At 45.6% G+C, this 13,952-nt stretch overlaps 1 protein-coding gene across 1 annotated transcript in view; it reads left to right on the forward strand.

Moving 5' to 3' along the window:
* Window positions 1-13,952, forward strand: part of LOC145344338 (astacin-like metalloendopeptidase) — a 346,104-nt gene that overhangs the window by 156,313 nt on the left and 175,839 nt on the right. Inside the window, 1 exon segment of the mRNA XM_080191468.1 lies at window positions 553-634. Coding sequence (XP_080047594.1) covers window positions 553-634 — 82 coding nt within the window.

Here is a 13,952-nt window from a genome sequence, read left to right on the forward strand (position 1 = left end):
CCTGTCACTAGGGACAATTTAACATGGCCAATCAACCTAACCCACACATCTTTCGACTGTGGGGGGAAACCGGAACACCGGGAGGAAACCCGCAGTCACAGAAAGAATGTGCAAACTCCACACAGACAATGATGGAAGCCGGGAATTGAACTCAAGTCCCTGGCACTGTGAGGCAGCAGTGTTAACCACTCTGCCACCGTGCCACCCACTGGAAGGTTTACTGCAGGTAAATGTGCTGTGACAAGTGCAATCTATTTGAGTAAACATCATACAGTATCAAAAATAAGTTTTTTAATACCCATTGATATTTAAGTTTGATTCCCGGCAGCCATGGGCTATGTAAAATAAATGTTTAAAATGGCTTGCATATATTGTGGTCTGCAAAAGTTTTTGATGATGACCTAGTGGTCTGTATAAAGGAAACCACTGCACTACACGTTGGTCTCCTATGATCTGCTTTGTTGGGTGAAGAATCAGTTTTTTCAGATCACCTTTATGATGAAATGCAAAACAGTTTTATTTGAACTAATTCTGACTATGTTATTTTTACAGGAGACAAATATAATTTTAATCTGTTGGCTACAAATAATCAGAACATAAAGTATGATTATGGCTCAATCATGCACTATGGCAGGTGAGTTTGAGACAGCTGCATGGAAATGAGGTAATTGGGAATTCTCACATAGGATTGACCAATGACCCAGGTATATGGCTGATAATGTGGCTTTCAAGAAATCATTACATCCAGGCAGATAGTTTTCCAGGTCAAACTGTTGTCTTCGTTGTTTCCAATGAATGAAGAGCATGCATTGCTGCACACATTAAAGAGTGCTCAAAATTTCAGAGCAGGTTACTTATTGTTTTCATCTTGAAATATGTTATTACTCTCCAGTGAAATGTTAAGGACTCCATATTCACCATCACTTTCAATTTATCATCAATAATACATGTGGTACCTTAACTCTCTGATTTTTTTTGCTTCCAGGTCTATTCCATGTAAGCCTGTTGTGGTCTCTGATTTAATTAGTTCTTGCTTGGTTTCACATAGTTCGATTCGAGTTTTCAACATTCTCAATCCAAACAACTCAATCACACATTAATTATCACTATTTCAAATATTACACGAGATGTCTTCTTGCAGCTTGCTGATATAGCTGTCCTCCAGGCCTCTGCATTTTTTGGACAATTGCTGACATAGCCTCTCCAATCATTCTTTCTGTCCTAAACCTTTTTAGCTTCCTCCTTTCTCCCCATTCTTCCTGTTCACTATCTTCCTGCACTAATTTGACACTTACGTGACAAAATTCACCTTTTTGCTTTCTTCTGGAGGAGGCACCCCTATCATCCATGCTCCAATTTCCCTGTCAGCACATTAAATGCAATGCTATTTCCTCTGGGTTATGTTATATTAGCCCTATGGTAAGACAAGATTGTTTCCATGACCAGTACATAGTTAAAACCCAGAAATTGACTTCACAAAGCACCAGATGATGTGAAAGGGGGAGGTGCAACACACAAAATGATGGTTTCCTCTATAAACTCTGGTATCAACCCAGAGTCCAAAGATGTGCAAATTAAGTGGATTAGCCATGGTAAATGTGTGAAATAGGGTGGGGGAGAGGGACATGATAGGGTGAGCCTGCATAAGATGCTGTTTCAGACAGTTGGTGCAGACTGGTTGGGCCAAGTGGCCTTCTTCTTCACTACAGGGATTCTATGAGAATAATGATTTTGCATTACAGAATCACACAGTGCAGAAAAAAGCCCTTCGGCTTATCGAGTATGTACCAACATGTGTGAAATACCAAAGCTACCTACGTAATCCCATTTACCAGCACTTGGCCTTAAAGTTTATGACATGCTAAGTGCTCAATCAGGTATTTTTTAAAGGCTGTGAGGTAACCTGCTTCTACTACCCTCCCAGACAGCGCGTTCCAGACAATCACTACCATCTGGGTAAAAATGTTTTTCCTCACATCCCCCTTAACATTCTGCCCATCACCTTGACCTTGTGCCCCTTCATGACTAACCCTTCAACTTAAGGAACAGTTGCTCCCTAAGTACTCTGTCCATGGCCCTCATAATATTTTGCATCTCGATTAGGTTGCCCCTCAGTATTGTCTGCTCCAATGAAAACAACCCAAGCATATCTAACCTTTTTTCATAACTTAAATGTTCCATCCCAGGCGACATCCTGCTCCTCTTTACCCCTCCAGTGCAATCACATACTTTCAATATAATGGCAACCAGAATGACACAGAGTACTCTAGCTGTGGCCTCACCAAAGTTCTATGCAGCTCCAACGTGACCTCCCTGCTTTTGTAATCCATGCCTCGATTGATAAAGGTAAACGTATCATGTTGCTTTTTAATGACCTCACTGACATACTAAACCACCTTCAGAGATCTATTGTCAAACACACCAACATTCCTTTTCTTCTCAGAACTTTGTAATGTCATATTGGCCATTGAAAACTTCCATGTCAAATTACTCTTTCCAAAATGTATCACCACACACTTTTCAAGGTTAAATTCCACCTGCCTCTTATCTACCCGTCTGACCATCCCGTCAATAACTTCCTATGGTCCAAGACACTCGCTGTTAACCACCGGCTAACCTCTATGTTATCTGCAAGCTTACTAATCTCACCCCCCCAAATAGCAAACTATGTCATTTATATAAATAGCAAGTAATTATGGATCTAGCACAGATCCCTGTGATATGCCATTGGATATTTCTGTCATCATCCTCTGTCTCCTACAATTCAGCCAATTTTGAATCCGCCTTATCAAGTTATTTTGTATCCCATGTACATTTGCCTTCTTTATAAGTCTCCCATATGGGATCTTGTCAAAGGCTTTACTGAAACCCATATGGACTACATCAACTGCATTACCCTCATCTACACATCTGGTCCTCATCCTCAAAACATTTAATCATTTGTTAGGCATGACTTCCCTCTGACAAAGCCATGCTAACTATCCTCATCAAAGCTTGCCCGTCCAGGTGGAGATAGAGAGGGTGATTCTCCCAAAAAAGGTCTATGTGCAGAATTTGTAAGAAAATTGATGTAAATTATGATTGTTTTATCAGTGGGTTTTCATACTCAAATTTCCCACATTCTGTGAATATCATTAAAAGCTCGGGGGGCAGGGCCTATTCATGCCAGAGTCTGGCAGTTCTGGGCCTCTGCGCAAGCACAGCCCAATCGCTGGCCAGCCCAGGATCCCTACAGTGCTGCCCCTCCAACCTCCCCCCATCCCCCCCAGAACCTGGCCCTGATTGCCCCTCTTCACTCCAGTGGGGTCTCCTGCTACTTCCCCGAAAGGGGAGAGCTAGTCTGAACCCCGCTGGAGTGAAAATTGTACTGATGGGGTGAAAGATGCTAGCGGGCCTGGAGACTTCAGCCCCGGTCCTCTAACCACATTTAAATAACATTAAAGTAAGAATCACTTACCTGCTGTTCCTGCCAGTTTCCAGTATGACCCCAACCGTGCCGTATATCCGGCGCTAGGAGATGTGGGCGTGGCTGGAATGCATGCACAAATCGCATGAATCGATCCATACGCAATTTTCCCAGCCCAGGAGAATTAACACGGAGGGATGGGAGAATCACTCCCAGATTGTCTCTTTCAGTATTTCCTCCAATTGTTTCCATACCACTGATGGGAGAATCATTAGTCCATATTTCCTTGGTTTATCTCTATCACCCTTCTTAAATAGTGGAATCACATTAGCTGTTCTTCAGCCCTCAGGCACCTCTCCCGTGGCCAGAGAGGAATTAAATTTGGGTCAGGGTCCCTGCAATCTCCTCCCTTCCCTTCCACTGCAGCCTGGGACAATTTATCCAGACCTGGAAATTTGTCCACTTTTAAGCCTGCCAACAACTCCAATAACTTGTCACTTGCTATGTCAACTTACTCAAGGACCTTGCATTCTCTTCCTCTGAATTCCAAATGTTCATCCTCATTCTCTTCGTGGAGATGGATGTGAAGTATTCATTCAAAACTCTACCAATGCTCACCCTTAATTTTTCCATTTTACCTAGTAAAATGATGAGTTAAGGGCAAGCATGTTTCACATTTTCAGGAGAACAACTTTCATTCATTTAGCACATTTAAAACTAATAAGATATCCCAAGGGTGGTCTGGGAAGTGCATTAAATCACGTGAGAAGATGTTGGTCGCACATCACGATATCGTCACACAAAATGTCAGTTGGTGGGCACGAGCAAAAAACGGATATGTGCCAACAATCAAGAAAGGATTAAAACTTCAGTTATCCTGGATTTTACATTGCCCATGCACAGGTCAGCACATGGGCAACATGGGCTGATGGACTGTTTTCCATCCAGGGGTGGGATGAAAGGGGGCTAGAGTAAAGGCAGGGATTGTTCGGTATTACTAAGAGTTTGGTGAGGGCTTAGACTATTGTGGACATTTTCACTATTTTATTTAAGGTTTGTGCATATTGTCTGGATCTTTTGGGAAATTTCAGTCTTGTGACATCTCTGTGATTTCCAATCATTTGATGCCCTCAGTGCATGAGTCAGCCTGATTTACATCCCTGCAGATGGTTCTCGTCCATTCAGAAGGATGCACCTTTTCTGAGGAGGAAAGATATCCCAAGAGTGAGCAGGCCAGGAGGTCACAGGCATCATCTTAAAGGACACATGCAGGCACAGGGTGTTCAGAGTCAGCAAAGTGGGCAAAGAGGATAGTCCCTCAGAAGTCTTCAGCTGCCTAAGTGTACAGGCAGCAATCCAACTATTCTGACATGATAAAAGTCCAGTGTCGCAGAAGGTTCCAGCTTACAAGGGGACCATTACGTCTATTTGTCAGATGATTGGGTCAGTGTAGCCTCCAATTATATGGGTGGACACCCAATGCCCACACCTCTCAAGCTCACTGTCCCATTTAACTTTTATGTCTCAGTTTATTTCCAGAAGTCAGTGGGTAATCTTTGCAGAGACTCCCAGTCAGTTGCACACAGCTGTGTCAAGCTAGTGACTGACGGTCTGTTCAGGTGGGTGAACACATTTTTCCATTTCAGGATGGATCAAGTAAGGCAGCCTGAGGAAGCTAGAGGCTTCGCTGTAATTGCAAGGTTCCCTCACACCCAGGGTGTCATTGATTTCACCCATGTGGCCATCAAGACACTAGCTTTGTCAATAGGAAGGGATTTTACTCCATAAATGTGCAAATTGTTTGTGACCACACAACTCAGATTCCACAGATCTGTGTGAGGTACCCTGGCAGCTTCCATGGTTCCTACACAGTGAGACACCCAAAGGTGCCAAGGCTGTTCTCAGCTCCAGCTTGCCTCAATGAGTACTTGCTGGGTATACCATGAAAAGATGGCAGTGACACCTTTTAAGCACTCAAGGGCAAAGGCATAGGAACGATAAATTCGCTGCCATGTCTTTACAAGAGGAGAGGATAGTAGGTGTACTGAAAGTAAGTTCTGATGCCTGGACTGCTCAGGGGGTGCCTGCAAAGTCTGCCAGATATAGTGTCTGATGTCTTCTACATAATTTTGTTTGCTCTTGCCTGCTCCAGGGAACCAGGATGCTGAGGCAAGTGCACTAACTCAGAAGAGGTATTCAATGTCTCAGATGCAGAGCCTGGGCAGGCAAGTGGCGAGGATGAAGAGGCTGAAATGAGGCATCTCCAGGAAGGCAGGGACAGTAGGGAGATCTTGACTCAATATTCCTTCAGCAGGCTGCCAAGCCTTGTTTTCCATCTGAGACCAAGGGTACTGTCTCCTTCCCAAACATTGCAAGCACAACCATACCATGAGCTTAAACTGTTGCATCACTGCCTTAGTAATAAAATTTGCTACCCCACATGTTTTTCATTAGTTGCTGCTGAGACAAATACCCATTGAATACACTGTACACTCAGGGCTAGTGAGCAAATAACTCTTATGAACTGACTTAAATACAGTGGTATTTACAAAAACCTAGGCAACCTGGGCAAACATATTGCTTTGCTGTCAATTAATTTTGTGGGTGCATCGTCTTAGTGCTCCCTGACCTCACTGCATTTGAGGTGGAATGCTTACTGGCTTTACTGTCATAGATGAACTTGGCAGTCTTCCTTTGGCCGGCAGGGTCTGAGTAGGCTCTGCCTGAGAGTGCGCGCTCAGTGACATGTCTGGGCACCCATCATTGTTGCGGACTCTAAGGCTGGTGTGGTGGCTCACAGAAAGGTGGAGTAACTGCTGCTCTCCACCGGGGTGCTGTGCCCACAGAGATGACAGCCAGCTCATCGGCCATCATAACGTATGCCTGGACCTCCCTTCTCACCATTGATGAATGGGCTCCCATCTGAGAGATGGATGCTGCTACCTTCTCCCAAATTGGCAGTGACTTCCTGAGGTCATTGTCATTGTGAGAGGGGTGTGTATGGGATGTCAGGGAGGGGTAATACGTTTGGTGGGGGAGTACGTCGTGTCCTTTCAGGGCGGTTTGTCCATCCTTTGTCCCCACCTGGCTCTCAGCTCTCACCTATGGCTCCCCATAGCTGTTTGCATGTGACAGCAGCCACACCCCGGGCAATGGCCTCAACAAGCCAGCTAAACCAGGTGAGGGTAGCTGACAGGTCTCTACCCTCGGTGAGATAGGGAGATGTCTATCTCAGCATGTGAAGTCAGAGTCCAGCGGATTGAACGGAAGAGATCAATGGAAGGTCCAACAGTCAAGAAGGCGGTCTCTGCAAGCGTCGTGGAACACGAAGAGCAGGACAAGACACAGAAGACGTCCTGGTCATCCACTGCACCTAGTCCCACCTCCAGTTATTGTGACTCTTGTCTTGCCACTGGATCTAGATGGTAATTGGGAAGAGAGAGTGAGGCTGATGCTGCGCAACTCTCCCTCACTTTAATCCAAATCTAGCGCTAGTTTCAACACCACCATCATCATCATCAGTGTCCTGTTCAACCCTTGAAGTCCTGTGGCAATGGGCGAGCGATGAAGCAGCAGGTGTGGATACACTGGGAGCTGTAGTCACGGACCTGCACGTAGGCGGCTCAGGTCTAATGGTTGTTCTTTGCTGACTGAAGCAGCAGTGGAACTCAGTGTCTACCTGGCTGACTGAGCAGTCCTCTCAGGAACGCACTGCTCACTTCCGTAGAATGAGGAAGGGGCTAGAAAAGATGCCCTAAACATTGCCTGTTTCACTACACCCTGGCCAGTTTACCACGGCTGGCGGGGATGCCATCTTGCGGTCGAACACACAAAATAAAACACAAGGTGTCACCGCTCACCATTGGCACTTGGAACGTATGCATGCTTTTGGACAACCCTACAGCAGACAGACCAGAGAGAAGAACAGCCTTAGTTGCCAGAGAGCTTGCAAGATACAACATTGACATTGCAGCCCTGAGCGAAACTTGTCTTGCCAACATAGGTCAGTTGACTGAAACTGGAGGTGGATACACTTTTCTCTGGAGCGGTTGGGGCAGCGATGAGCGTTGTGATGCTGGAGTTGTGAGAGTTTGCAGGTCCAGATGAAACCCCAGGAAAGCCTCATTCTGTCTCTGGAGCTGCCTCTCCATGAGAGTCACCATTCAATCAATGGATGAGGCTGTATCTTGATAGCTCAGGGTCAATGCAGCTCCACTTGCACCTTCCATGACAGACACCATGGCATGCAAACCCTTAGGGACCTTCCGTATCTCCCCAGGAATCCCTGAGATCCAGCTTTTTCTTGATTAATGACTCCAGGGGAACATTATTTGCCTAGGACTCAACATAGTTCTGGTCTTCAACAGCCCAAGACTTCTAGTGCCTTAGGCACTTACTGCCTGCACCAATTACTCAAGTGAGCATGATCTGCCCTCATCACTGTGTGTTACCAAATGAGCTGGTGTGTTAATGCCTATCAATGTGCCTGTATTTGCACTGGTGTGTGATGCTGAGAGGTGTGCTGCATTTCGTCTGCCATCAGTGCCTATTGTAGCATCAATGGAGGGTGGTTGACTTCCTGGCTGGTTTATCTGAGGGATGAAAGTAATTGTTCAGTCGTATTAGTCATTTCACCCAGCACATTATAATGCGATCAGGTGTGAATAATATCAATGGCATCACGGTAGCTTAGTGACTGGTGCATCACTGAAGTCCTTATGAGGGATGAGATCCCATACATTATTTTCTCTATTCACCTGTTGCACTTCTGCTCACCGGGCTCTTCCTTCCTCAGAGATGCCAGCCTATCTGCAGCCTGAAGGCCTTTCTGCTGGTGAACCCTGGAGCTTCAGTGCCCCTAGCTCATGACTGCTGGGGACAACAAAGTTTGCTATCCCGCCACCAGTGGCAAATCTTTCTGTGGTGTTATGGCTACCATTTTCCTGTAATTTCATTCAGTACTCAACACTCCACTTCCAACAATGTACCATGCTGACCCTTCAACCCACCTTCACCCCTGTGAGGCCTGTGGACATTCCTAACCACATTGCGCACCTGACTCTTTGATGGAATCTGGGTTTTTTTTTTCCAGTCTTAACACTGATGGGTAGAGATCTGTTTTGAGACTCCCTGATTGTTATATCTTTGAGAGCAACAAGGCAGGCATTCAGTTCTCTACAATGAACAATGCCAACTCAGAACTCACCTTTGTTGCACACAAAACATCATTGCCTTTTCCAACATTGTATCATCATGCATTTGATCAGGTCGTGCCTCCTAACTTCAGCTGTCACCTCTTCCCAGTTCTTCTTAGATGATGGCCTCCTCCTTCCACCTGTGGCATGAAAATGCCCCTCCTGGCTGTTACAGTCTCCACAAGGGCACTCAGACACTCATCTAAAGATCGGGGGGCAGGGTGTCTTGTTGCCCACCTGAGGTTCTCTCCCACCTGGAGTGTCATCCGGATGCTGCTGCCACCTAGATGCAGACTTCCTACTGCCTCTTCCGATGTCTTCAGTAGTCTCTGATACCCACCTTCAAACCTCACACCAGACTTTCAACAGCCCCATGTTGTAAAATTAGTCTGTTTTAACCCTCATACGGTGGACAAATAACTTTGAGTAGACGTCTTATTAGTACAAACAATATTTATTTAAACCCACACAATCAATAATCACCCACCCGACCAACAATAAGTTATCTTACAGAAAATGCTAGAATTCAAGTACAATACAAGACCTTGACTTAACTTTGTGTGACTGACAAGTACCCCAACAGATATTGGCCTTTATCTGTGTGCTGGTCTTGGTAGTTGTCTGTGTAGTTTGATCCTTTGGTCTGGTCTGGCATTCTGGCTGTAGTCTTTCTTTCTTCCTTCTCGGGTGTGGTGGCTCTCCTCTTGCTGGCGATGTTCACCATTGTTGTAGCTCGTTCGTGGGGTCAGAGAGAGAGAGAGATTCCTGGTTGTGCAGCACACTTTATACCCCATTTGGTTTCACGCCCCTTTTTTGGCCATTGCCAATCCATCGATCAGGACTTGATCACCCTGATCGATAAGAGTCTAATCAGGTGCTACCACGCCGATCTCTGGGTGTGTGCCCAGCAGCCATGCCTGTACGTGTTGTAGGCACATAGGTCACATACCTTCCTCCTAAATAAGGATTCATGGTGCCCTTATGTCTGGCACACAACCCAATGTGACCAGAAAGTCTCTTTCATCCTGGAGATGGCCCATATCCTGTGTATTCACTCATCAGGGTTGCAGCCTGTTTGTCTGTCTTTAGTTTCTTGCTCAGTTGTCCCAGAGTGCTTTACAAAACGCCATTTTAGATGGCCTGTTTGGCTACATTCTCCCCTTTGATCCTGAACGCAAAGCGTGATGGATCACAAACTCAGGTCCAATATCTGTCAGGAATTCCCCAGTCACTCAACAGTCGAGCAAGGCTCAGGTATTGACATGTACAGTAATGATACATCCGTTCAACATATTCCAGAAGCTACAAACAACAGTCTACAAATACAAACAACCACATATTCTAAACCCCATTATTACAATAAGCTAGTTACCCACAAATACAGACAGTCAGATATTCCAAACACCATTACTATAATAAATTAATTATAAACCAACATTTAAACAAACTTTAGAATAAAGTATTCGCATATCCGAGACACATTTTGGTAGTAGAATTTCTAATGGCTCATTAACATAAATCGTAAAATGGCAGTCTTCCTATAAACATTGTTGTACTGAATTAGAGGAGGCCATGATTCAAGGGTGAACCCTACATTCTGCCTCTGGGTCATCCTCTTTTTCCATCGGCTGAATTGGACTGTGAGGATGATCAGATAAACCAGGGTGAACAAAATTAGTACTACAGCCACGTGTGACATTAAGCGAACAAATGGATGGATTTGGATGTTTGAGCCCCAGTTCCAAAGGTCATCCCACCAAGTGGTGACTTTGATTTCCTTAATCCTCTTTTTTACTTCTTGGGTCTGCTGTACTACTTTGGTGAAGGTTCTGTGGGCTGTAGCCAATTTTGCCCGAATCAGGTTCAATTCCTCCGGCAGGAGGTTTAAGCTTGTATCATATTTCTCATGGTACTCCCCTAGAGTCTGTCGGAGCTCGTCAGTGGCGTTCACATCTATCTTCTCCCTCTTATGAATGTCTGTTAGTTGAATGAGGTCCACTCTGGCTGGTATGTCTGGTTTGATGCAGAATGTAGTGTTAGTAATGTTACAATGCGTCGTGCCATACTGATATTGTTTCAGGGAGGTGGTAAGACAGTATCTCCCTGCTCCTTTGTAAGCTACTCAGGTTATGTCTGTGTCCAGGTTACGAGCTTCTACTGAGCAATTTTGGCTAGTGTTTGTTCTGAAGCCACACAGTGCATGCTCATTTAAATAAACTGGGTACGGACATGCAATTATTTCATCAGTTTGCTGACATCTGTCCAGAGTAGTGCCTATCAGTCTCCCTTCTTTTTCCACTGCGTATGGTAAAGTGCTATCGCACCCCATCCAGATATCCTGATGGATAGTTCCTATATTTTCCACTTCAAAGACCCTCAGTCCAACCTGGACGTCAGTGATTATGGGGAGCCCTAATATCATTCCCAGGGCTTTCCCTGGAGTCCCTTTGCAGTCGTCGTTGAACCAGACTTTGGTCAACTGTCGCATTTGGCAACCAGATAACCCGGGGTGTTTCTTACCTGTAAATAGATGTTCCACCTGTTTGTAACTAATCCAAGATGGAACCTGTCCACTACGTACCTGCTCAAGGTTTTCCCTTAGCTGTTCTATCATCCACTGTCCATATGCACTACATAAAGTCCGGTTCTGTTGTCAGTCGTCATCCTCTAATTTTTCCCTAATAATTTGATTGATTGTCTTGACGTGTCCTTCTAATACAGCTACCATGTGACTGCTGGCTGCATTCCCAATCAGTTCCCCTTCAGCATCTTGCTGATTGTCCTCATTGATAGAACTTAGTGTCTATTTAACCTGTTGGGTCAAAAGCCTAAGTTTATTGTCCAGGTCAGCTAAATCAAGGGCGTTAATAGCTGCTACCCCTGCCCCGTATGCTGTGGCCATGTCATTGACTAACTCTCTCTTAAATCTTTCTTGTCTCTCATCCATTCCTACCTTCTGTCCTAACAGTCTGCGAGTCAAGTGGAGGTATAATCTCTTAAGCTGGGGAGAGCACCATTCTGGCAGTTGGGTCCCAGCAATATCCACCACCACAGGTACTAATTCATGGTGGATGTTGTCGTACAAGATTTTCCCTGTGTGTTTTAGTATCAACCCATTTTGGGGCCCTGGAGTGGTTTCGGGACAAGTGAAGATGGGTGTGCTAACAGTTGGTCTTAACCCATTCTTAATTTCATAGTAGATATATTCGTTCTGAATAGCCTTCTTTCCTAATTCCAGCCCTTTTTCTGGTCCATAGGCTAGACAGGCTAGCTCCATGCACCCAATGGTTAGTGTATGCCCACCAGTCACTCGTGAGGGTTGTCCTTAGGGAGCAGTAATCAGAGCTCCCATTATCTTTCCTATACACCACTCTTTGGTCATTACATCTATGGGTGATACTCTTATTGGGGTGTACCCATAGGATGCCATCCTCACATTTGTGGGTGTATCTGTTGGTCCTGGGGATACTGGTGGGGGGTTGTAGTTGCTTGCCAGGCCGGTCCTTTGAGGGACATGGGTTGGGTTCCATTGTCAGGGAACCGCTGAGATGGTCATAAGGGGTAGTTGGGTGGTGCCCTACAGTCCCGGGCAAAATGGTTGGGTTGACCGCAGGTATAACACTGTACTTGTGGGCGTGGGCCTCTGGACTCAGCTCTATGTCGTTCTCAATGTCAGGGGTTAGGCCTATGTCCCGTGCGGCCTGTGGTTCCCTATGTCGGTGAGCAGCAAGAGTGTATGGGTGTACAGGGTTTGGTGGTCCCCTGAAGCTTGGTGTCCTACAGTCCCGGGCAAAGTGTCCTGACTGCCCACAATTAAAACATGTCCCTCTATCTCTCCCTGGGGCTGCTGTGTAAGGTAGATCTGTACTTCTCTGGTATTGGTGATTCCGTCTACCTTTGTTTCTCCATACTGGACCCTGACTAGCCTTCACCGGAAGCACTTTTGTCTCCTTTTCTGACCGTAACGTTGGGGCTCTCTGAACTTCCTGTTCCCAGATTCGAGCTAAGCATTGGAGAACCCATGCTTCATTGTGTGTGGTTTCTGCAGGGTCAAAAATAGCACAAAAATTGCCTTCCTCTGTAGCATGCGACACTAATGTCCTAGCCCATTTGGATGAATCAGCTTCATTTAATCTAGCCCGATCTAATTCCCCTTATACTCCTGTGAAGTGGATCCACAAACGACTGGCAAAGACAGTCGGATGTTCCCCCTTTCCTCTGACTGCATTTATTTAACCCATCTACAGGATCCCCTTTATTAAATCCTATCGCAGTCAATATCGCTTCCTTAATTTTGTTTAATGCTCCTTCCCCAACATTGAGGGGCTGGCAGGGCAGACCATACAGACTTGCTTAAGCACATGACTATCAGCTTCACCTCCTCTCCCTCATCTAGCCCATGCATTATCTTTTGCTGCCCAACATCCTCAAAGAAACTGTATGGGTCAGCCGATGGCTCAAAAGTTGTGATTTTATTTGCGATCTCAGCCAATTGTGCCACTGTAAATGGAGTCGGGTATTTAACAGCTGGGTCCTGAACACCTCCTGTCCGACGTTCAGTCGTCACTGGGTGCATCGGTACTGGAGGTGAATCTGGGGGTGCAGTGGGTATGACTTCCCCTGGGAAAGATGGTGGTGGACCCCAACCCTCAGTTTGCATAACATAAAGTCTAGCATTCTCCTTTAACTCTCCCCAGTCTGCATTCTCTATCCCCTTTTCCTCTACTGTCCTGAAGGCACACATAAATCCATTTTGAACTGATAATAGGGATTCCAGCCATGAGATTTCTCGTTGGCATTTGGAGTGGTCAGCAGTCACCTGTCTCTGTTCTTTACTGGCTTGATGTAGCGCTTTTATAGCAGCCTGCAGATCAGTGCACTTAGCTTCCAATCGTGCTACTGCCTGCTCGGCTTCATCTTTGGCCAAGACAGCACGCTGGGCGTCTTGGTAGGCTCTCTCATACTGGGTTTGGAAATTGCCCAGATGTAATAAATTTGCCTGGTTGGTTCGCCTTAATTCATCTATCTCTCTGTCCTTTTCGGCTTTTATCTGTTCTATCCTCTCCTGCTGCTGTTCCTTTAGTTTCTTAATCTCCTCCTCCTTTTCCACCTGCGCCTGTTTTGATTCCTCCAGTTCCTTACGAACTGTGTTTAACTCCTTTTCTGTACTTAGCAGCTGTCCGAAGCAGCTCACAATAGCAATCTGTTTCTCATATTTGTTTGCCCGTTTTCTCTGAACTTTCCTTAGATCATCCCAATACTTCTGCTCTAGGGATCCCGGTCCTGTCTCAGTATTGGCACAAGATTCTGCCCATAGGGGCCACTCTTTCTTCTTAATATATTCCCTGATT

Source organism: Carcharhinus amblyrhynchos, chromosome 6 (assembly GCF_965287045.1).
Source record: "Carcharhinus amblyrhynchos chromosome 6, sCarAmb.v2.hapA, whole genome shotgun sequence".
NCBI classification, from domain to species: Eukaryota; Metazoa; Chordata; class Chondrichthyes; order Carcharhiniformes; family Carcharhinidae; genus Carcharhinus; species Carcharhinus amblyrhynchos.